The sequence below is a fragment of the Psittacula echo genome (assembly GCF_963264785.1).
Source record: "Psittacula echo genome assembly, chromosome: 11".
Taxonomy (NCBI): Eukaryota; Metazoa; Chordata; class Aves; order Psittaciformes; family Psittacidae; genus Psittacula; species Psittacula echo.
Genome location: NC_137746.1, coordinates 10,222,534 through 10,245,143, shown reverse-complemented (window position 1 = coordinate 10,245,143; position 22,610 = coordinate 10,222,534). Strand labels below are relative to the sequence as shown.

The 22,610-nt window shown below is 40.5% G+C and overlaps 1 protein-coding gene across 2 annotated transcripts in view; it reads left to right on the top strand.

Annotated features, from left to right (window-relative positions):
- The first annotated feature begins 1,128 nt into the window (after window positions 1–1,128).
- CPEB4 (cytoplasmic polyadenylation element binding protein 4) overlaps window positions 1,129–22,610 on the top strand; it is a 43,024-nt gene continuing 21,542 nt past the window's right edge. Inside the window, exons 1-2 of one of the 2 annotated variants that reach the window (XM_080627529.1) lie at window positions 1,129–4,084; window positions 14,104–14,185. In XM_080627529.1, coding sequence (XP_080483655.1) covers window positions 2,963–4,084; window positions 14,104–14,185 — 1,204 coding nt within the window. In that variant the 5' untranslated portion in view covers window positions 1,129–2,962. Of the gene's footprint in view, window positions 4,085–10,623; window positions 11,947–14,103; window positions 14,186–22,610 lie in introns of those variants that run through there. The other variant, XM_080627530.1, reaches the window with a different exon arrangement.

Sequence of the window (22,610 nt, the reverse complement as noted above, 5' to 3'; positions counted from 1 at the left end):
AGAACTTCCTAAAGCATGCCATAAGCCTTAACTTTTCTCTGAGGCAATCCTGTCCCAAGGTACCACACGCTTGAGACAGTTGCACGAATGCATCTCTGTAATCCCCCTCCCCATAAACACCTCTATTTATAGTGCTTAAAATGTTGTAATGGCCTCATCCATCATCCTGAAAGATGAGACTCGCTGGCTGTCACAGCTCAAACCTCCTGTCCCTTCATTGACAAATATGTCTGAAAATCAGTGAAATCCTCCTTTCAACCCACGCAATAGGAATCAATTTCCCTCGTGCTGGATGGGGAGTACCTGGTCAGCACAGTGTGGGCCCTGCAGCAGAAACCAACCCTGAATAACCCCTATTTCAATTTCCAATATGACAGTCTGTCACTGTATCACAGTTCCATGTTTCAAGAGCTAAAAACCAAAGAGAAGTCAGGTGCTGTGGTATTTTCTCCACAGAAGTTGCCTTCCGAACATTTTGTTACATTATTTTGCTGACTTTCAGCTCCATGAGGATGATGGCTCTAATGCATCTCCCTCAGGCCCAGGGTAAGGTTCACTAGAGGAGCTCCAGCCCTTCGGTGCTAAATGGTGTTACAAGCCTACAGCGTTTGGGGTACGATTTTATTCTGAAATATTACCCATGACAGTACAGCAACGAATGCCTGCCAAAGGACACCGGCTTCAGGTGCCCTCAACCTGCCCGGCCTGTTAGGGCCCTGCCGCGCCTCCAGCCCTGCATTGAGGAGAAGGACCTGCCCTCCACAAAGATGGCGGCCAGCAGGCGGAACTGCGCTCCTCAGACCAAGATGGCCGCCCTGACGGTACTCATCGGACCTCTTGCCCATACTTATGATGGCTGCCAGGCTGCGGGCTACGTGCCAAACACAAAGGTGGCCGCCCCAGCCGGGGTGTTCCTTGCCCTTACCAAACATGGCGGCGCGGAGCGGCAGCCGGCAGGCGGGGCGGGGCGGGCCCGGGGGCGGGCCAGGGGCGCGCCCGCCGCCGAACCGGAAGCGCCGCGCTGCCTCCTCCAGCTGGTTGTCATTTCGTGCGGCAGCTTGGTCCTGAGGAGACGGGGCTCGGCAGCGGCCGGGTGGGGAGGAGGAGGGAGGCACCGGCTGCGGCACCGAGGCAGGAAGCGGCGGCCGCTGGGGGGGTGGGGGGAGGGGAAGGAGACAGGAAAAAAGGAGAAAGAAAAAACAACAAAAAGAGGTAAAACAAGGCAGCGGCAGCGGAGGTTCTGCGCGGAGGACCCGTCGCGGCCAGGCTCGCGGCTACCGGAGCGCCTCCCGACTATCCGGAGCCGGTGTCGTGGCAGCCGGCCTCCCCCCATCCCTGTTCTCCCGTCGCTCTCGCCCCCGGAGCCTCCCCGCTCCTTACATCGCCGACAGCAGCGTTCCCCGCGGCGACCCTCCCGGCGCCCGGCCGGTTTACATGAGGGGGAAGGAAGCCCGCCTGGAGCCGAGAAGACGCGCAGCAGGGGAAGGACTGCTCCGAGGAGCCGCCGCCGCCGGACCCCGCGTCTCGGTTAGTCCGCCGGGTCCCCCCGCCGCTGCGCCCAGCGGCCGAGACCCCGTCCCGTAATCTCCGGGAGATTTGGGAGAACCGGTTAAACACCTTCCATGGGGGAGAGAGGAGCCCGGCCCCCCGCCGCCAGTACCTTCCCCTCCCTGCCGGAGGCTGCTCCTCTCCTGAGGTAAAAAAAACCCCTCCTGCCTTCCCCGACACCAGGACTCTTGCGAGGGAGGGGGACACCGCGGGGGCACCCCACAGAGAGCCGGGGCCTGGCGAGCCGAGCCCGCCCGCCCCTGCCCCGCTGGATGCCGAGTCCTTGAGGAGAAGAAGGAACAACACACACACACTCGCACATCCACCGGCCTTTCAGCCCGGGGCTCGCTGTCTGCGGGGAACGCGCGTATCTCGGTGGAAAGAGGCGAGCCCCGCACCAGAACCCACCCTTCCAGCAGCAGTGAGAGCAAGAAAATCTCCTTCCCCTTCCTCCTGCACAACTCGCTGTCCCCTCCCTTCCCTTTTCCCGAACTGTGAATGCTGATTTCTGAGATGAAAATCTTCCTCATCGGACAGCCAGGACTCATATGAAGGACACGCAAATACTGGATCATAAATAAGAAGCAAGTCTGGTGAGCTCAGAAACCCAGCCCAAAAGGAGCAGCATCAAGAATCCACCCTTCTCCTGCACAACTCACTCCCCATCCAACATACATAGAATACTAATTTCCTGAGATAAGATCTTGCCCCTTTAAACAACCACACACACGCGCATACACACACAGTGTATATTATTACTAAATATAATAGGTTAAACCCAACAGCACGGGGAAAAAGCCTCTTTGCAACTCGCTCCCCCTTTTCACCCTTCTGAATGCTGAGATCCTGAGGTAAATTTTTCCCTTACCCACAGCAAAGACTCTTTTTGAACAGGACACAAATATATATTAGATTATAGAGATGTATTAAATTATTCCAGATTTAAATCTATTTTTTGCTGCCAAGGGGTTGGGGGACCAGACGTCATTGTATTTTCTTTTTTTTTTTTCCCTTCCCTCTTAACTCATTTATGGGTGAGTCGAGGCTGCTGAGGAGGAAGAAAACAGGATAGTTACAATCTCTTTATTCTTATTCCCCAGAAGCTTTTTCTCTTATTGCTGTGCATTTCCTTTAGAAAAAGGAAACCTCTTATTTTGTGAACCAAAGATTTATTTTTCCCTTCCTCCTGGCCAAAGGAAGGAAACGGACAAAATTCACAAATTTAAATAGTTGGAGAGATCTAGCTTTTTGCAAAAAAAAGCAAACATCTTTATCCAAATCTGAAATAGCGTGGAGGGAGAAACTGGAATATCTAGCTAAAAACAGGATACTAATCTCGCCTCAGAAGAGGACGAGGTAAACACTAAACATCAACTTGTTCTGAAAGGGAGGATTCAAACCCTAAATATAATAAATGGGGGATTACGGGTTTGGAGTGTTAGTGCAAAACAACACTGGAAATAAGTCAGCTTTTCCAGTCAGATTTCATCCACATCTGCAGCCCCCACACCATCATCAAAATGCAACCCCCAGTCCTGCTGCTTTTATAAATAATAACACAGCTGCCAATGGCAGTAGTGCTGGGTCAGCTTGGCTCTTTCCTGCTCCAGCTGCCCATAATATTCAGGATGAGATTCTGGGGTCAGAAAAATCTAAAACTCAGCAACAGGAAAAGCAAGAGTCCCTAGAAAAACAGCAGCTTTCCCCTGGTCAAAATCAAGAAGCAGGCATGCTCTCTGAACCTGAGAAAGCTAAAACTGAAGAAAATCAGGGTGATAATTCTTCAGAGAACGGCAATGGAAAGGAGAAAATAAGAATAGAATCGCCAGTGTTAACAGGATTTGATTATCAAGAGGCTTCAGGGCTAGGTGCTTCGACACAGCCCTTGACGTCCACTGCATCTTCTCTGACTGGTTTTAGTAACTGGTCTGCAGCTATAGCTCCTTCTTCTTCTACAATAATCAATGAAGATGCAAGTTTTTTTCACCAGGGAGGGGTCCCTACTGCCTCAGCTAATAATGGTGCTCTGCTGTTTCAGAATTTTCCACACCACGTCAGCCCTGGCTTTGGTGGTAGCTTTTCCCCCCAAATTGGACCCCTCTCTCAACACCACCCTCATCACCCCCATTTTCAGCATCATCACAATCAGCATCAGCAACAGAGGAGGTCTCCTGCAAGTCCTCATCCACCTCCATTCACACATAGAAATGCTGCTTTTAATCAGTTGCCTCATTTAGCTAATAATCTTAACAAGCCACCTTCTCCATGGAGTAGCTACCAAAGTCCATCGCCTACACCATCTTCATGGAGCCCTGGTGGAGGTGGATACGGGGGGTGGGGTGGGTCCCAAGGTCGAGACCATCGCAGGGGACTGAACGGAGGGATAACACCCTTGAACTCCATCTCGCCCTTAAAGAAGAATTTTGCAAGTAATCATATCCAGTTGCAGAAATACGCTCGACCCAGCTCAGCCTTTGCTCCAAAATCGTGGATGGAAGACAGTTTGAATAGAGCTGACAACATTTTTCCTTTTCAGGTGAGCACACTCTGTTATATCCATAAGGAAAATAACACGTAAGTGTATTAAAATGCCCTAGAAAGGGTTGGGGGTTTGAACAGCACCATCTGATTGTATGACTTCTGTGCTTGCAACTGAAAATATATGTATAACTTGAGATGTCATCATGTGAATTATGCTCTGAACTGTGAGTCATGTGGTTTATATTTTATTGTGTTTTGTTTTGCTTTTTTAAATAGTGGTGATCATATAAGTATCTTTTGCCCACCGGACATATGTATTAGCCAGTTTCCTTCAGCTTAATACTTACGTTCAGAAATAGCTGATGAACAAATTCAGTTGCAGGTAGTGAGTATATTTACCAAAAGGAGAAAGGAATAAAGTGCTGCCTGATGAAGTATGAAGATACGAGGCCTTTTTAAGCACTCAAGAATGTACCACATCTGTGAAAAAGTATGAAGTGTTTGTATTTTTGTTTATAGTGTCAGATGGACTTCTAGTTCAACATCATTTTGTAGCAATTTTTGGAAGCTCTACTTTTTTTTGTTACATGATGGTAATCAGTGCAGTTTGTTTTCCTCAGTAATAGCAGCAAATTTTACAGGCCACTAAATCAAAAGTAGATCTAGACACAAGTGGTCTCCTATATTTTAATGTGGCCTTATCCTGGCAGGAGCAGGTTGTCTAACAGTTCAGTCTTTCCTCCAAGCTGACGTTTTATGAATTTGGAAAGAACTGTATAATGTTGAACCTAATTTGCAGTAAAAATTATGTTAGAAGTACTCTTCCTTTCACCTGACCCCTAGTTAAATCTAGCTTTTATGTTTGTCTGTGCTTTTTGTAAATTCCTTTAGGGTGAACCAAAAAACCCAAGAGTTCTTTAACGTTTAGAGGGTTGTTTTTCAGGATCTTCAAATGAGGGCAAAAGTAAAAATGTCAGTGATTGCAGTATTTCTAACCATGCTGTAAGAACCAAGGTGACCTACTTTAAAACAATTTGAAAGATCTGAAGATAAAAACCAATACGTTTCATGTTGTAAACAACCCTAAAGAAACAGAAATCTATTTAATAATGACTTTGTGGATTCAGACCCAGGAACAGTTCAGTTCTGCTTCCTCTACTGTTCAGTTTCTGTTTGGTTTGCAGGGTCTGCCTGTGCAGCCTTTTGACAACAGAGCAGCTGCTGGCAATAACTTTCCATTAGAGACCTTTATCCTACTGCAGAGCTACTAGCTAGTTCAGTGTCAGGTAGAGACCTTGTAAATTTAGAATGTATAGTAATAATTGATTTTAGTGTCAGGATTTGTAATTAATTTAATGAACCTGTGTTCAGCATACCAAATTTATACACTGAAACCATTAGAAAAAGGGACACAGCTGGAGTCAGTCTTTTTTCAGCCTCACTGCAGCGAGACTTGGCTCACAGTTTAATTCATTCTCTACCCTGACACATAGCTGATGTTCAGAGTGACAGAATGAGATCAAGTGTGTCCTTGCTGCTGTGTATACAGCCCAAATATATACACAGTGATAAAAATGTGCTTGGTTTGACATCAAGGAAATTTCAGGAAATTGGCAAAGTCAACCTTGACTTCTGGGTTGTGTTCCAAACATAAAATAGCAGACCCATGTATTTTGATCATGGTAAAGAAATAGTTTTTGTGTAGCATGTTGGTATCTATTTACATAAACACTAAGATGAAGCTGTACATGTCAAGACCAAGTCTGACACTCCTTCATGCCAAGAAAAGGAAAGTGTTGGAGCGAACTGCTTTCCAGTCTGTTACTATCACGTCTGTGAAGAAAAGGGCAGGGCAGCAAAACAGGACTTAAGCACTGCAGACCTACAAAGATGCTGATTGATTTTGAAGCCATCTTGGACAACTGCTTTTTATAACCTTCTTTTTGTATAAAATCTTTGGCTCCTTTGGTCCCTCAGTCATTTGTGTGTCGAGAACATACTGAATTTTTGAATTGCTAGAAACAAATGATGTAAAATTGGACCTTTGATGCCTTTTTATTTTTTTTTCTTGCTTATGCTGATTGTATGCCTGACTTCAAGCAGAAATAAGGACTTTTGCTTATTATATATTTGTGTTCATGCATATATATTTGATGTATCCTTGGTGATGCAGTCATGTACTGGATAAGGCTATTTTGTTACTGGAATCTTCTTAGATTCCTGTTTAGGAAATAATTGAAAGCTGTCTTTGCTGCAGCAACATAATGGAGTAATTTGATACAACTATCCCTTTCATTTAATATTTATGTTTTTCTGCTTAAATCATTAACAAGTGTTGCTGCAATCTAGTGAAAATTAGTTTCTTTAGAAGGGAAGATATAAACCAGCAATTGCAAATATTTGGGGATCCCTTTCTTTTTTTCCTCAAAGGTTGCCTCTGCTTCAGCACTTGGTGGAACACAGAACTCTTATGTTTTGATGAAAATCTTAGGGTAACCAAGTGTAAGTGCTCATTTCCTCTTCAGAGAGGACAACATTGCATAATGTTCCTACAAGCCACTAATGTGAACTACTGCTCACTTCAGATATTTCTGCCCATGGCCCTTAGATGCTTGCAATGAAGTGGGCATTCCAAATGGCACAGCTGAAAGGAAAATAATGTGGTGATCTCTTTGATAATCTTGCAATCTGATGATTGCTTGCTCAGTATTCAGAGCTGCATGAAAAACATTGTGCTTTTTGTTCTAAGTGTTTTTCCTTTGGAATTCTGTCTCCTAGCATTTCAGAAGTAGATGTCTCTAGGAACCTCTTGTTGCAGAGATGGAACTGGAAGCAAGGTCAGAGAAGACTGTTACCAGATCTGCTAATGAAATTAAGTTTTGATATTGTGCTTTAGCCACTGGGCAGGCTTCCCCTTCAGATCTTTTGAAAAGAGAAAAGCCATTGTTCTTTGTGCATTCATTTGAAAAGGAAATGGTCTCTAAAAGAAAAAATGGTTTCTGAATTAAAAAAAATGTGTCTTTTGGATAGAAGAGCATTCCCTGAGAATTAATAAATGAAAATGCTTTGACTGTGACTATTGCATCTTAAAAAGTTACTGATTTTTAAAAATAATTCCTTCTACTTCTCTCCCAGCAGCATTGACAAAGTAAGTGCTCAGTAATTGCATTTTACTGCAGCATTGCCCTCAAGATTGTTTTGGCTTTCCTTTTGCTATGTACTTGCACTTCCTCATGAGAGTGGAACATCCTGCCTGTTATGCAATGAATAAATCTTGCTTTGATAGGCATTTCCAGGTTTCCAGATCTCATCTTCAAATGCATGATGATGTTTTTCAAGTTGGTCTTTGAAGGCACAAGCAAGTTAAGCAAGAGTGTTCAGCTTTCTGTAAAAATGCTTAAAAATAATTTGTGTTTCTTCCTGGAATCAGGCTTGAAAATAACTGCCCATTTCAAAGAATTCTGTCCATGAGAGCAGTTCATTACATCCACTTGTTCAAAATGTTTTTTCCTTTCTTCTGCAGTGACTAGTTTCCAGGTACATCACCCCTTCAAGTCCATTGAGGGGCTGTGCCAGGGAGACTTTCTCTTTCCCCACACAGATATGGAATGTTTAAGAAAACACATACGTGATTACAGAATGTGTTTGAATTCTGAGCCATACATCATGATTTGTTTGCCCATAGAAATGGGTTGATTTAATAAGTGTGTTAAACAAATTCACGGGGTACTGGAAGTAAAAAATAACCTCTTGAATACATTTGCTGATTTTTCCTCTTGAAGGAATTTTGCAAATGAATTTCTTTACCATGCCTCTTTATTTTACTATTTGTTCTTTGTTGCTGAAGATCCTTTTTGGGAATCGTGATGGCTGGTTGTATAAAAGCAGGCTATTTATTTTGCAGCAAGTTTTGCAGAATTTTATTCTAGCAGCAGCAATTATTCCAAGAAATTTCAAGCTATCATTTTAAAGGAGAATAAACACTTGAAGCTGGATTTTTAAATGTCTGTTCACCCATTTTTCTGTAACTGCATCAGCTGTGTAGTAATTAGTGTTTTGTGTGCTGTTCCCCACAGCTACTGATCTATGGAATTAGGAGCAGTCTAATGTGGTATGACATGCACAAGTTAAGTACTGTGGAAGTTAACACTGTTCTTGTTTTATAAACTTACTACTGACGTTAATACTTCGGCTTTGGCCCTCCTGTGTGTTTTTGACCTCAGGGTTTCTTTTTAAAAAGAGCTTTGTTAGAAGCTATTTGAATTATGTTTGTATTTTCCTAAGATTAAAAGGAGTACTCTTATTAAGCATTTTGCTTTGAAAATTGCATACTTAGCAGCCCAGCTAAAGATTGAGAACACAAGATATTGTGGAAAATAAAGATACATAAGAAACTTAGTACATGGCTAAAATAGCATCAGACATGTTACGTTACTGGAAATTTTTTTAAAGGTCTGTAATTTCTAACACTTAAAAAAAAAAAAAGTTCAAGTTTACTAAACCAGAAGTGCTCCCTCCCAAAAAACCTCCTATGCTATGCGTCATTTAACGTTTCCAGCTTTTTCTTATTGTTCCCTGGTGAAGCTATAAAAGATGATCAGGGCAGCATACAGCAACATCCTTTCAGGAAAAACCTGTTTATTCAAAGCCTTTAATTCACTGGATACTGAACTGGGAGCTGGAATACAGCATTTGCAGCATAGTGGGAAGGAGGAGAAGCTTACCCAGAAGCAGAATCAAGTCCAAATTTGCTTTGCAATTAAAAGAAAAACGTGGAACTTGTATTTAGTACCTACAATACCACCTCTCCCTACATGCTTTGCTTTGCCTGAGACACAAGGCTTTTGAATTGTGGGAAATGTTCACAAGGTTTCAGAAAGTTTCAGGCTTCCCAAGCTATAATGAGGGTAGCAAACATAGTTGTGAGTTTTCTAATTTTCACAAGTATTCTGGTTCGACAAGATTTATATACATAAAATAAGCCCCAGTTTTACAACTACACCTACTCCATAATAAATATTGCTTAATCACCTGCAATAAATTACTTAACGTGATGGCATGTTTTGCATGATTACTGATGCCTCAGTCTTCAGAGAAATCAGATTTTATAAGATCATGCATAGCCTTAGCCACCAGCCAATGCTCATACCTTGCCAGGCTTTACTTCTTGTACAGTTTGGGGTTTTAGCACTGGGAGGCCTATCCTGGGAAGCACGGAATAGAAACTCTCGGGTTCTGGAACTGTAATTGTTCACGTGATGATAATGCTGTGGGTACAGATTAACTATAATGAATCTGCACTTTAATACTTAAGTTAGATGTATATCTTTCTAATGTGCAGTAGAATTTAGGCGTGTGATTTTTAAGTGCAAAGTATGATCATTCAGTGCATGAAAAATTCATGTTTAATTTTTTCTGTAGATGAGGATGTCCCAGTATATACAGCATATATGCTTAGCACCAAGTGACTTTCTTTTTGGAAGGACATGTCTTTGGACTTTGAAAAATAAAATTGGAATAGGAATCAGAATTTAGTGATTTCCTATTATAAGTGGCTTCATTCTTTTACAAGACCTCTGATCTGTCTGGGTGCTACAGGGGAAACCACTGCAGTCCCAGAGGTAAAGTGGTTTGCCCATGATGTCTGGATCCAATGACAAAGTTGTGACGTAAGTCCTGAGTTCTTCTCTCCATGCTTTAACAATGAGATTGCATTATTATGAGCACTGCACCTACTCACAAACGATTTCTAGGCAGTAGGAGAATCAGAATAATTTTATTTTTCTATAGACAGGGGTGGCCAGTATATAGTTCAATACTTTTGTGCTTGCTGATGCAGAATATTTAGTCTTGACAGCTCTCTCTTAACCAGATGTGCTGTTGCTTCTTGTATATTATTGCGAAAACAATACTGCTTATTCAACATTATGGCTGATGAATGTCTTTTGAAATGTTGGCTGACATTTTCGACATAGTCATGTATTAAGACTGCAGGTTGATTTCTTTCTTTTTGGTTTGTTTATTTGTTTGGTTTTTGTGGCCTTCTGTTCAACCTGATGTCTTTCTACCTCAGTTCTATTTCCCCAGGATAAATGTGTGTGCCCTTTGAGCCCTCTGATAAAGCAAACTTTGAGATGCTCTAAACAAACTTGCGTAAAGCCAAGTTCTTGTGATTAACCTGGGTAAATAACAGCAGGCTGTAGTTAACCAATTTTGTTCCTGAAGTGTACATACTCTGCTTTAGTCCAGTATCTTTAGTCCCCTGTATCTTTTCTTTATCAATAAATCAAAAAGTTTGCAGTAAGCAATCCAGCTCCATGCAAAGCACTGCAACTCTGTGAATTGATCCATTAAAACCCCACCACTATAGTTACTAATTCTGTCTACGTGAAGGCTTTTGAAGAAAACATCAACAAATTCTTCCCCAAGTACAGTGTGTTTTATGTGCTTTACAGCTCATAACTAACATCTATCTCACCTTTAGTTGCCAGTTAATGATCAGTATCTTGACTCTTACAGCTTTTCTGATGTTATGGAATGAAACGTATAGTTAAAAGTTTGTTCAACAATATGGCCGCTACCACTAGCCTGTCATCGGTCTTTATGTTGGTTATATAATACATATATACATTTTAGATATGTGTTTCTGATAAAATATGCAGGTTGATTTGGAAGTTAAGCCAGGCACAATTTGTGCTACTTTCTTCAAAGCAGTCTCACTATCAAAGGGCTTTAAGTAATATAAAAAAATCTCTGAAATTCCAACTACCAGTGGTGACTTTCTCTAGTAGCATGAACCCTTTCAGCACTGGGACAAGCAGTCAACTCCATTAATGGAGTTCTTTTAGAAGAAGCACTGTGCAAGCCTCTGAACCAGATAGGCATGGCATTTTGGCTGGCCTTTATTTAGGATATACATGACTGACATCTTTTCATAGGATAGAGGTATTTTGTTTATTTATATACCAACTTCTTGAATTATTCTGCATTTCCAGAGATGTGGATTGCTGCATTAATTTCATATATTAATATATCCAAATTCAATGTAACAGTAATAGTGGCTCTTAGTGTTGTGCTTAACATGATTTGCCGACTTCTAATTGATAAGCAGAGACATAGAGGAGCAAACTGTTTCAAACAACCCAGGAAAAAGTGATCTTCCCAAGGGTGCTGAGGCTGGGGCAATTCACCACCATGAACTGACAACGATGATTAAATATACTGTAAGCACAGAGACCTTTTGTTGGAAAGATAGGCAAAAGATGGATAGTAGCATACTGGTGTGTTGAGGATGCTTTAGCCTATGGCAGTCTTCTCCATCGCTGTACAAGTTATGGGAACCACTGGAGGGCCTGAGTATGAATGTGGGCCACAGTTTAGCCAGTCCTCCTTTTTGTGTGATTGCTAATAGCTGCAGGTAGGAATATGACCAATTAAACTTTTGAATTAGTGTGCAAGGTTGTGTTTTAAAATGTTTGTAGTATGAGTAGAATCTTAGTGACCTTATACTACAAAAGTGACAACTAGCTCATGCACTCAGAAGGGGAAAACCATAAACTTCTCACCAGAAAAAGCTTCCATTGGTTCCTATCAGCTAACCAGTTCAATTCAGATTTCTTTCTCAAATGTCTGAACTCTGTTCTCAAAATTAGAAACCACTGTAGCAAAACTCCCTGTTCATTACTATAGCTCATCCCATATGAGTATTTTACAGACAAGAGGCTATCTTTGGGCTCATCATACTACAACATGTATACAGCACAAGGAACTAGAAATGACTTGGACTGGGTTTCTTCCTTCACGTCTCTTGCACAACTGAAATGTTAAGTGCCACAAATTCAACAAAGACTTGCAACTACCGAGGTTCTGCACTTTGTGAAATAACAATTTTGTAGCTGTTCATGGCTTGGACTGCAGGTCAGTTCCACACGGAGAAACACAATACACTTATGACAGTCGGAATGGAAGAAGCAGTAGCTACTGAGGGATGTCAGGTTTTCAGAAAATGCTCCCACCTGTGTTTTAGGCTATTTTTGTCATGCTGTGAAGACTGCTGAAAATGTAGAGCTTGTTTTCTAGTATCCATTCCTGAGGTACACAGCTGCTGGATCCTAATGGGCCCAGGATGCAGACCCAAGGATTTTTCATCCATCTTGCTAAACTATTTAAGTGTAAATAGAGTTTGAAATAGTTATGAACTAGTAATATATAAACCAAAGCAATGAACAAAGTATTCCTGGAAAAGGAAGAAACCAGTAGGAAATGTGTGAAAGTAAAGCACAGAATTTAAATGCTTGTGATAAGTTTCTTTAAGGTGTGTCACAAGAACTTTGTAATATAAATGACCAAGGAAAGAAATGCTGTGCAGAGACAGGGCAGCACTATGCTTTTTATAGCAAATTTGATATTGGGTTGGTCTAATAAAGCAAATGGTTCCAAACTCTGGTCTTTCTAATGCTATTGGAAATGCAGCATTTCCGGGTAGAAATACTTCACCTGTTCTGTATCAGTAATAAGCTGTTCTGAAAAGAGGAAAAAAATGTTAGAAAATGTAATTGAAGAGTAGCATTTTTAGAGGTCAGAATGTAACTTACGAATTTGGAAATGGACCAGAACTCAAGAGTTAGTGGGTTCCTGCCCTTAAGATTGTATTAGGTGTTTAAAGTCTGAGATGACTGATCATCGTCTGATATAAAGAATACCTCTTGCAACACTGCGATCAATACTGCTTTAGCACGTCATCACTGGAAGTAAAGGGCATTATAACTTGATGCACAACAGTCTTTGTGCAATACAGTTTTTTACTTCATCACTGGTTTTAAAAAATGCTCAAAGCTGGGGGTGTGTGCTCTGGAGAAATTTCAGCTTCACAGCTAGAGTTAGGGACAAAAAAACATATATTCACTGCTGTAATAACAGTAGTTGTAGAGAAACAGTTTAGAGTAAATGTCTGTCTTGAATTGCTCACATTTTGCTTTCTTATTTTGAACAGATACTTTCCATGCTTGCCCTTAGTTCAGAGATTAATCTGCCAGAACAGGAATGAAGTAAAATCTTTGGATCTATTGTTAGAGTTCTTCTTTCAAGGTTGATTAATATAAATGTATAAAATTCTGTCCAAGTGTTTCCACAAATGTCTAAATGTATAAATATACAGATAACATGGATAGGTGAATAATGCGGGGAATGATTTTTTTTCCTCCATTACTGACCTTTTATGATACTGTAAAGGTTTCAAAGTTTATATATGATATCAGTTATTCTGAATTTGCTAATTAAAATAATGTAGTGCTAGGATATTTTACATTGTCTTACACTACATAATGTCAGATTTATAAGACATGGAATTTATTGTTTTAATTGGGAAAGTTGAACCATGCATGTGTTAAATGATGGCTTTGGTTAATATGAAGGAAAAATATTTGGTAAGTGTACATCAAATGGCTTGAGATAATGAAACAGTAAAGTACATGAGACATCTTGCCTCCTATTTGTTGGGTCCTCCTTCAATTCTAGCAATGTCTGGAATACCAAACTTGTGAATTCAATAAATTAAAAATGAGAGCAAAGTTATCACCTAGTAAACAAAGCTACTTGGAGCAGTACTAATTGTGTGGAATACTTAGAACTGACTGTGCAGAATTTGATTATTTCAGTTGTTGAGGTAGTAGTTTAGGTGAAGGAGATTCTATGTGTTTCTGGAATTTACATTTTTTTTTCAATTTGGGGTGAAATACGTAATTTATGATTTCTCCTTGCAGTCCTGTCTCCTGGGACATGATCTTTACTTCTCAACTGTGAAATAATTTTTAACAAAGTTTAACTGTAAAGCACAGAATCTAAACTAAGTATTGAATTGGGGTTCTTGAATGACTGGGTATGATAGCTGTAGATCAGATTCATATTTCAGAATGTTCTAATTTTTAATATTCCTATATCAGACTGACTTCAGTGGTGTATGTGGTTTTACTTATGCTGTAGTAATGTAGAACACACCTTAAGTTTTTATGTTTCAGATGGTCTTGTTTAACAGTGTGTGTTGCCTAAACTGGCTTCGTCTGTATTTGCTTGCAGGATCGCACAAGGACTTTTGACATGCATTCACTGGAGAACTCCCTAATTGACATAATGAGAGCTGAAAACGATTCACTGAAAGGTAAATTTAGAAAGAGACTATTTCCTGCAGTAAATAATTGGGAAGACCTGCTTACTTAGAATAAGAAACTTCAGTTTGGGGTAGGAAAAGTACAGGGTAGGCCTCCCCTTTTTTTTTATTTTCAGTTGTCTCTACATGAAGCTATTGCAACACATGAGCACTTGAGTGTGGTTTGTCTTTATGCAAAACAGTGGGAAACAACCATAAGCTGATCTTTTGTGTAAGTTGCCAGTGTTGTTTGTAATAGATGCAATGTATGCAGCCTGTAAAAATGATCAAGTTCAGGCATCTTAAGCAGTGCAGTGAGATGTAACTTCTTGCTTAATAGTGTTTTCCTGCTGAATTCATAGTTCGTTCTGCCTTGGGGAAGCATGAGTTTTGTCTATATCATTTTGAGAAGAACACAGAGAATTTCATCACTTTTTTTTTTTTTTTTAAGTCCTTTGCCTCTCTTTTTGTTGTGGCCTTGAATTGCAGAATTCTTTATAGCATTGGGAAAGGGAGGTTCAACTGACCTGCAGTTAGGATTTATCCTTTTTTTTTTTTTGGCAAAGGTAATCTTTCTCTGAAAATATGCCAAGTTACGAAGTATTCAAAGCATTGTCTACATGTTTTATCTAAACCTGAATAGAAACTGCTTACGGTATAAAATTGAGAAGTCTAGTTTTGTATAATGAGTAATCTATTTCAGTTCAGTGGTTACGTGTATAAGTAAATACTTAGGCTCATTATCTAAGCATTCAGTTTTGTTACCAGTCATGAGACCACTAAAAAAACAAACCTGCATTTGTGGTTTCTGAAAGTAAATTTCTTTTCAAGATATCAAGGCTTGTAGTGTTAATATAATCTGACTTGTTTTAATAGTGACCAACCTTTGATAAACTGGCAATACCCTGCATTTGTTGCATTCACTGTTGTCTGAAATGCAGCTTTCATTTCACATCCCCAGTATACCAAGAAATACACCTTATTGAAATGACAAGGAAAGCTTGATATAGGTAATAGCAATGCCAAATGAAATAAAACCAAAAATGCATTCTCTCCTTATGTACTGGGGACCAGGCTTTTATTAACAAGTAGTAACAGCTTTCTTTTGTTTTATATGCTGTCTGGCAACATCCTTTGCCCCAGCATTGTATCTCAAACCAAGAATTGGGTGCTCTTCCTTGACTGCAGCACCTGCGATTTGCCCTGAGACCTTCTATTCAACGGTCAGGCAGGCCCAACCCAGCTTTTAGCTGCTGAAATCTGGCAAGATAACAACCCAAGGTGACATGGCTGTAGAACAAATTTCCCTTTAAATATTAATTCAGCAGAGTCAGGTTCATATGTATTTATACTCAGTAACTAAACAAGGGTAGTTCTGCTCAGTAATAAGACTTTTAGTTTAAATGCTTTGAAAAGATTCTTTGCAATTGAAATATATTTTACATGCTTACCATGTTTAAAAAATGATGGAATAAGTGTGTCAGCAAAGAAGATGTATAGTTGTGATACATGTTAATTCCTGCTTAAACTTGATTGTTAATCCCCTCTGCAGAGCCACTTACGGTTTGTCTAAAGTTTTTTGTGTGTTATATCCTACTGATCGAAACACAGTAATATCAATCAGGTATTGCTCTGGGAATTATTTCTTAAGTTCTTTATAAATTATTCTGTTTATAATTAATAGTTATAAAACTATAGAGAAAAAGCCTTAAAACTGAGATGAAAAATTTATGTGGTCCTACGTGAAGCACTCTTTTGTGAAGTCTCATTTTTCAAGGATTTCCTTGGCAAAACCATTAAGTTTGCTTATAATGAAATGTGCAGTGTACTGAATTTGCTGCTTATCTGGCATAGCATACAGTAACTTAGTTGCTGCAATATACTTAGGAATGGATCTTTACTCAAACTAGCATCTGCTGTGTTGTGGTAGTGTGGCAGTGATTGTCTGTAAGTAGGGCAGGATTTCGAAGGAGAGGAAATAACTTTGGTTAAACCAACTTAGAGCTGGAAAAAAATCGTAACTTGGTGGTAGGAAACATATTACAAGTCAAGTCTGAAGAAGGGTCTGTGATCACAAACCTATTGGTTTTTCTTCATCTGTATTGGCGTATTGATTATGTTTTAACAGAGATTCTCTCCTGTTTTCACTTTTCTCTTCTTGTCTCATCTTTATTTAAACTGACCGAAAGGAATCTTTAAAAACCTTGGATCTAGAAATATGCCAAATTATGGTTGTCATTTCAAATCCAGCATGCCATTTCAAACACCTGCAGTTAAATAAGCTGATCTATAAGATGTTTTTTGTTGTGCTTTTTAAATGGGTTAATCAGTGCATACAGTGCTTTTAAACTAAAGTTGGAAGCTCTCAGAAAGGAAAAGCTTCTGGGTTTGAGACTTTAAAAATAGCCTGGGCAAGACACTAATAAAACATACTGTAGAGAGCTATCTCAGAATGGCATGGAAATAATTTAGATGATCTAATAGGTCTCACTCGTATCTTGCGAGTCTTTGAGAGGCTTTAATACTGACTCAACATTAGTTTAGTATGTAACACTAACACCACCCCCTGTCATATTGTAATGGACTTCAAGAGAAAGAGGTGCAATGTTAAAATACACCTTCAAAACAAAGTATGGACATGATAATAGATGCCAGTTACAGTTTGGAACATGCTGTCTCTTGGAAATAATTTCTGTCTTTAAATGGTATGTTCAGAGCAGCGGGTTTTGGATCCTGTAATAAAATTTTCAGTAGGAAGTCTTCAGAATTTAATGAAATCCTTTCACAGTATGTACTTCTTGACTGAGCTGATTAGGTTCTGCTATTTTTGATTTGTTTAAGACAGTAATAATTACCGTCTTGAGTTGTCTCGCTATATGAAATAGTGTTTCCTGCTTGAGGTTCAAAGGTGATCTTAAGTATCATCGATTCAGTACATTGAGTTTTACCTTTTAATGTTTTTGGTAGGCATTTTACCTCACACACACACACCCCCCCCCTTTTTAAGGTATATTTTTATCCCTGTTCAAATCCTCTTCCTTTGCTGAGCAGCTGCCATTTCAATATGTTATTTTTATCCACACGAGTGAGTGTGCTGCATGCTGCACAGCCAATGACAGCCTGCAGAAGCCTTTCCCTGGAGACTAATTGCATCTTCTTCACAATGTATTTGGCCTTCGTGAGCTGAGCCTGGGATACAGAGAGTGATTTCTGAATCTAGGTCTTCCAGATGGCAATTTGAGCATAACTGTAATAGTAGTAGATTGACTAAATATTTCCTTGTTAAGTGACACTGAACTGTCTTTAAATACTTTGTAACCACAGAATGTTTTATTACTGAAATATTCTATGGTTCAGTTCAGAATATAAGGTTATTGCCTGGAAATTACACAAAGTGAAATGGATTAAAGAACCAGGCCAGTACATCTGCTTCTGGCATTGCAAAGCACTTTTGCAAAATTTGGGTGTGAATAGCTCAGTATTTGCATGAACGCTGTGAGGTGAAATAGTCTCTAAAGAAATGTACTTGCACACAAAAAGGAAGGTTTTGGAAGTAGCATAAGGTCAGAGTGTACATGCAGACACTGGGAGAAACAGTTGAACAGCAGCTGTAAATTTTATGGCTACAAAGGTAGGTGATGAGAACTGGCACCATTTAGGATTTCTCTGAGCAAGTGGATCTACTTAACTATTTTTAAAGCAATCATCAGCTTTTTCATATTGATCTGAAAAACTGTCATCTCAGCTATGAAGAAAGTATGTAAACCTCATAAAGTGTTCTTTGATGAAAGGGACCAAAATAGTTTTGACAGTGTTTTCTGACTATCAGATAAGAAATTGAACAAGTTGTTTCTTTTCTAGCTGTACGGATTATGTAACATGTTTGTGTTAATTGAGTAGAATGGGCCATTTGGTTTCCTATATGAGCCAGAAAATTAATGAGAATCTGGTGAGAATCAGTTCCAATTTTGCCAAGGGCTAAATAACAAAGGCTGCGTTTCCTCTTAGGGAAGTGGTCCTTTATCTATCAACATGAGCTATTTGAAAGTGTAAAATAATAGATTTTGAGTTTTTTTCTGGTATTTTAAACCCAGCTTTGTTTTCATAGCAATGAAGAATTGACAGCAAAGATTCAGGTTGGTGGTTAAGTTCAACCTTTCTTCCCTGCTGTTGGTCTGTGTGAAGTTATGTGATGTAGTTACTGTGTTCTGCAAGTCAAAGGCCCCTGGCAAGCGCGTACACAGACCTGTACTGGCACTACCTCATCTTCACACCTCTGGTGCCTTGTGCATGTGAGTGAGCTTTCGCAGGGGAACTGTGCTGATCCCACCTCAATCTCCTGAGAACAGCATTAGTAGCTGATCTCGTTTGGCTGCCTTGTCTCAGAACAAGCTTCCCTAAGGACTATCATAGAATCATAGAATAGTTAGGGTTGGAAAGGACCTTAAGATCATCAAGTTCCAACCCCCCTGCCATAGGCAGGGGCAGCTCACACTAAACCATGTCACCCAAGGCTCTGTTCAGCCTGGCCTTGAACACCGCCAGGAATGGAGCATTCACAACTTCCTTGGGCAACCATTTTACTCATTACTCATTTGTAAGTTTTTAATGTACCCAGCCTAGGGTAAAATGCACAGAAACTCTTGCTTCTGCTGCACTAGGCTGTAGACAATTTTTTGTAGACAATTCAGATTTGCCCTATTTGTTTTTGGAAGCTGTCATGAATTACTGTCTTGAACGGTTCCTACTCAGGATCTGCTTGAATTTTACCTCCTATGCAGTAACCAGGAAAGGCTAATGGGATTTACAGACTTGAGTGCATCTTAATTAAGAGGAAAACCAATTGTTCTACTATCTCATAATATTGCTGAACTGGGTCTATAAGCAATAAACTACAACTCATGCTGGTAGAGCTGTGATGGGGAAAAAGCAGTCTATGTGAGGTTTATTTGAAATCAGCAGCTCCCATTCCTTTTGCAGTCCACTATTTCTAGTTGGGTTAGAGTACTACTAACAAGTGAGGGCATGCTTTCTTTCTAAATGCAGCCAATATTCAACATTTTGGGGTAATGTTCAGTATTTTTAGTCTTTTGGTATGTTTTCCTCCCTAGTTCCTCTCTTGGCAGCTTAAGTGTTTGTTGATTTAGCTCTGATGTTTGTGTTTGCCAGACCCTTTGTTTGGAAACAAACAACCCAGTAAGAAAATGGGATCACCTGGGCAGCAGGAAGGAAGAGAAATTTTGTATTAATACATACTGCAACCAGATCATTACTTAGAAGTAATCACAACCATACACAACGTACAGTTTTACATCCATTGGCAATGATCTGATAAACTCCCAGCTTTCTCTTTTAAACTGACATTTGTTTTTGTGACTTGAAATAAGTGCTTCTTTAAGAGATGCCCAACGTGATGGGGCTTAGAAAGGCAAAACTTTATTTGGAAGGAAAAAACTCCATCCCCCGAACTTGCAAACAGTATGAGAAGGTGAACACAGCATACACATAGTGAGAAGCCAAAATATACGGAGCACACGGGCTCTGTCCTGCGAAGCCCCGTTCCGGTGCGGCCCGGGCGCCGTCAGCCGTCCCGCCCGGCGCTACCAAATGCTCCCCGCGGAGGTGAGCGCCTTGTGCATCGCTGGCAGGGATGAAGGGGAATGTTTCTAAGGTGGCAGCCACTGTCACATAGATCAAAGCAGTGCAACTCAACAGCCAGCCCTCTCTGCACTGCCGAGCTGTGGCTTAGGCGGGCTCGTGGAACAGAGAGGGATTGGAATTCCCCCTGCAACTGTTGCCTGCGTGGACTATCCCGAATACTGTCTCTCTGCCCCTTCGGCTGAGCTGCAGCTCCTGCTCCTCTTCTTCCTGCTCCTCCTCCTGCTCCTCTTCCTCCTCCTCCCTGGCGCGCCGGACCCGAGGCGGTGTACGCTGGCAGATGACGGTTCAGCACCGCGAGGTATCTTCGCTCTCTTAGCGGGGTTTAGCTGTGCTCAGCGATAGGCGTTGCCTCGAGATTGTAGATGAACCTCTGTTGTGTTTTCAAGCTGGTGCGAGTTGACCAGAGTTGTCTGGGGCACGGGGGAGAGGAAAACACTGCAGAGCATGGCGCGCAGCGGCAGGTTGCCGTGGCTGTTTGGAGCCGGCTCTTCCGTGAGCTCAGATTTAAAGGTCATCGTTTGTCTTGTGCTTCCTGGAGGCACTGCTGAAGTCTGCCTGCTCGTCTCCGTTTGTGTAGTACCGGGATTAAACAACAATAGGGGGTTTTAATATGGCTGTGGTCTTAAAGTCACAGACAGGCCCTCTCTTCCCCCCTCCCCCCGCAAAACTCTTCGTAATTCAGGATTTTGATTCCTTACCTACGAACCCCACCGAGCCGTAAGCAGTGGGAATGCCCTGGGTCTGGTTTGTTTGTGTAGCAAGAGGAAGAACACGGGTGTATACAGGATGGTTTTGACTGTTAAAGCCTTGGAACTATACTGATTGCTAACTTATAAAATGCCCGTCTGGCTTTGCGGCACTGTATCATAAGAAAATGGGGTCAATTAAAAAAATAAGAGAAAGGTTTTTGATTTATAGCAGTTGGATTGGCAGCTTTTTCACTGGTGCAAATGCAGTGAGGATTCGCCTGCTCTTTGGAAAAACGTATGGACTGAAACACAGGTTGCCCTGAGGCAATGTAGGTTAAGATTTTTACTTTGGCACCTTCTTTTTCTGTTACGAATTGGGAAAAGCCAAGACACATTTATACTGTCTCAGGAAACATTGTATATTATTTAATAATACATTTGGATCCATGTACACTGATGCATATGATTTAAAAAATAGAGCAGTAGTTGTTGTTGTGCATCTTACTGTTGGCTGCAGAAGCTCATATTACAATGAAAGCTACAAAAATCCCAGGATAGGGATGCAACATTAAGATTCAATAATAAACATTTTTGCAATCATCTGGAATAATTTAGGAAATTGTAGCACAATCCAACTGATGTACCCAAATGTGGCAGTTTTTTGTTTTCAGTGATGGAAAAAACCTCATGGAAGAAGTGAATTACTGTTGGCATTAAATTAATTCCATTGGATTTATTGATATTCTTAATTTTCAGTGTGTGGGAAGTAGTTCTAGGTTAATGGTGCTGCTCAGAGTTAGGGGAATATTTCAAAACTTTGACATTTGTTTGCCTTTGGAACTGCATTCAGAACTTGAGATTGACTTATGTTAAATATGCATGCTATAGTAGTAGAAGAAAATAAGGTAAGGAAATGGGTACTGTTGGCTACCTCTGCTAGGGCTACTTTGGCACAAAAATTACTGAGGAGTTTAAACTTTCTAATGATACCTGCATTTTTATAGAAATTCAGGTCTTGACAATGCAGATATCAAGCAACTGGATGCTTGTACTTCACTACTGGAGGGTTTTGAGGTAGGGTATTAATTCAGCTGAGGAAGAGCAACACCTTGATTTATGCTATCTGTCTAAAACGGAGCCGTTGAGCAATGTGCAAGAGTGTATTAATGTAACCACCCTTTGAGGCCAGGAAATTCCTTCCCCTGCCACCACAGAGCAGTACAAATATCCCAGGGTTTTCTGATCCTGGTCCAGCTTTGAAACCAGTATTAGGATTCCTGTTCACTTCATTGGAGTATGAGACTTACGGTTTTTTTGTCCAGTCTTAAAACATTTCTTGCAGGCCCCTTGCCATGCTGTCCCATCTCCAGAGCCTGTATGGAAAATTAAATGCCTTTCATACTCCTTAGACAAAATGCTTCCTAGGAACGTATGCTGCAAATTATGTGGCAGAGATTTTTAAAACACAACAAAGCACTGAAATACTGCTAAAAGTTTTAATGTCTAAGTCAGTGATTTGATCTTCAAAAGTATTACAGCCAACAGAGCCGTGCTGAATTCCATGATCTGATTAAAACCTTTCTAAGTTTTCTTGCTTTCATTTTTTTGTCTTTGTTAAAGTAATTCCATCCTTTTTTGCAGAAGTGTGTTTAATCTTCTGCTTTGTTTAATATCACTGTCCACCAAGTGGGTTTGGTTTTGGGTTGGCTTTTTTTTTCCTTTTCTGAATTCTTGCTTTAATAATCTCTGGCCATTCTGGATCATCTTCAAAGCACTCTTTAATTTGGAGCTGTATTCCATGGGTAGTGTCTGTTCCTTATTTTAGAAGACAGAGAGCTTGCCAGCCTCCCCTCCCAGACTGCATAAACTACCTGTATTTGGTCTTTTTGCTCACTTTGTTCACTTTTTTCCTTGATGTTAAATTGTTAAGTCTTTGAGTCTTTTGTTAGCTGTGGTTTGCATGTTACCATTGTGTTTATCAGGCTAGAGATGGCATGAAAGGAGCAGAAGGAAAAGCCTGATGTGTTTTTCTTAAACTTGAAGATAAAGAAGAAATGGGAGAATGGGGATGAGTTCGGAGAAAATAT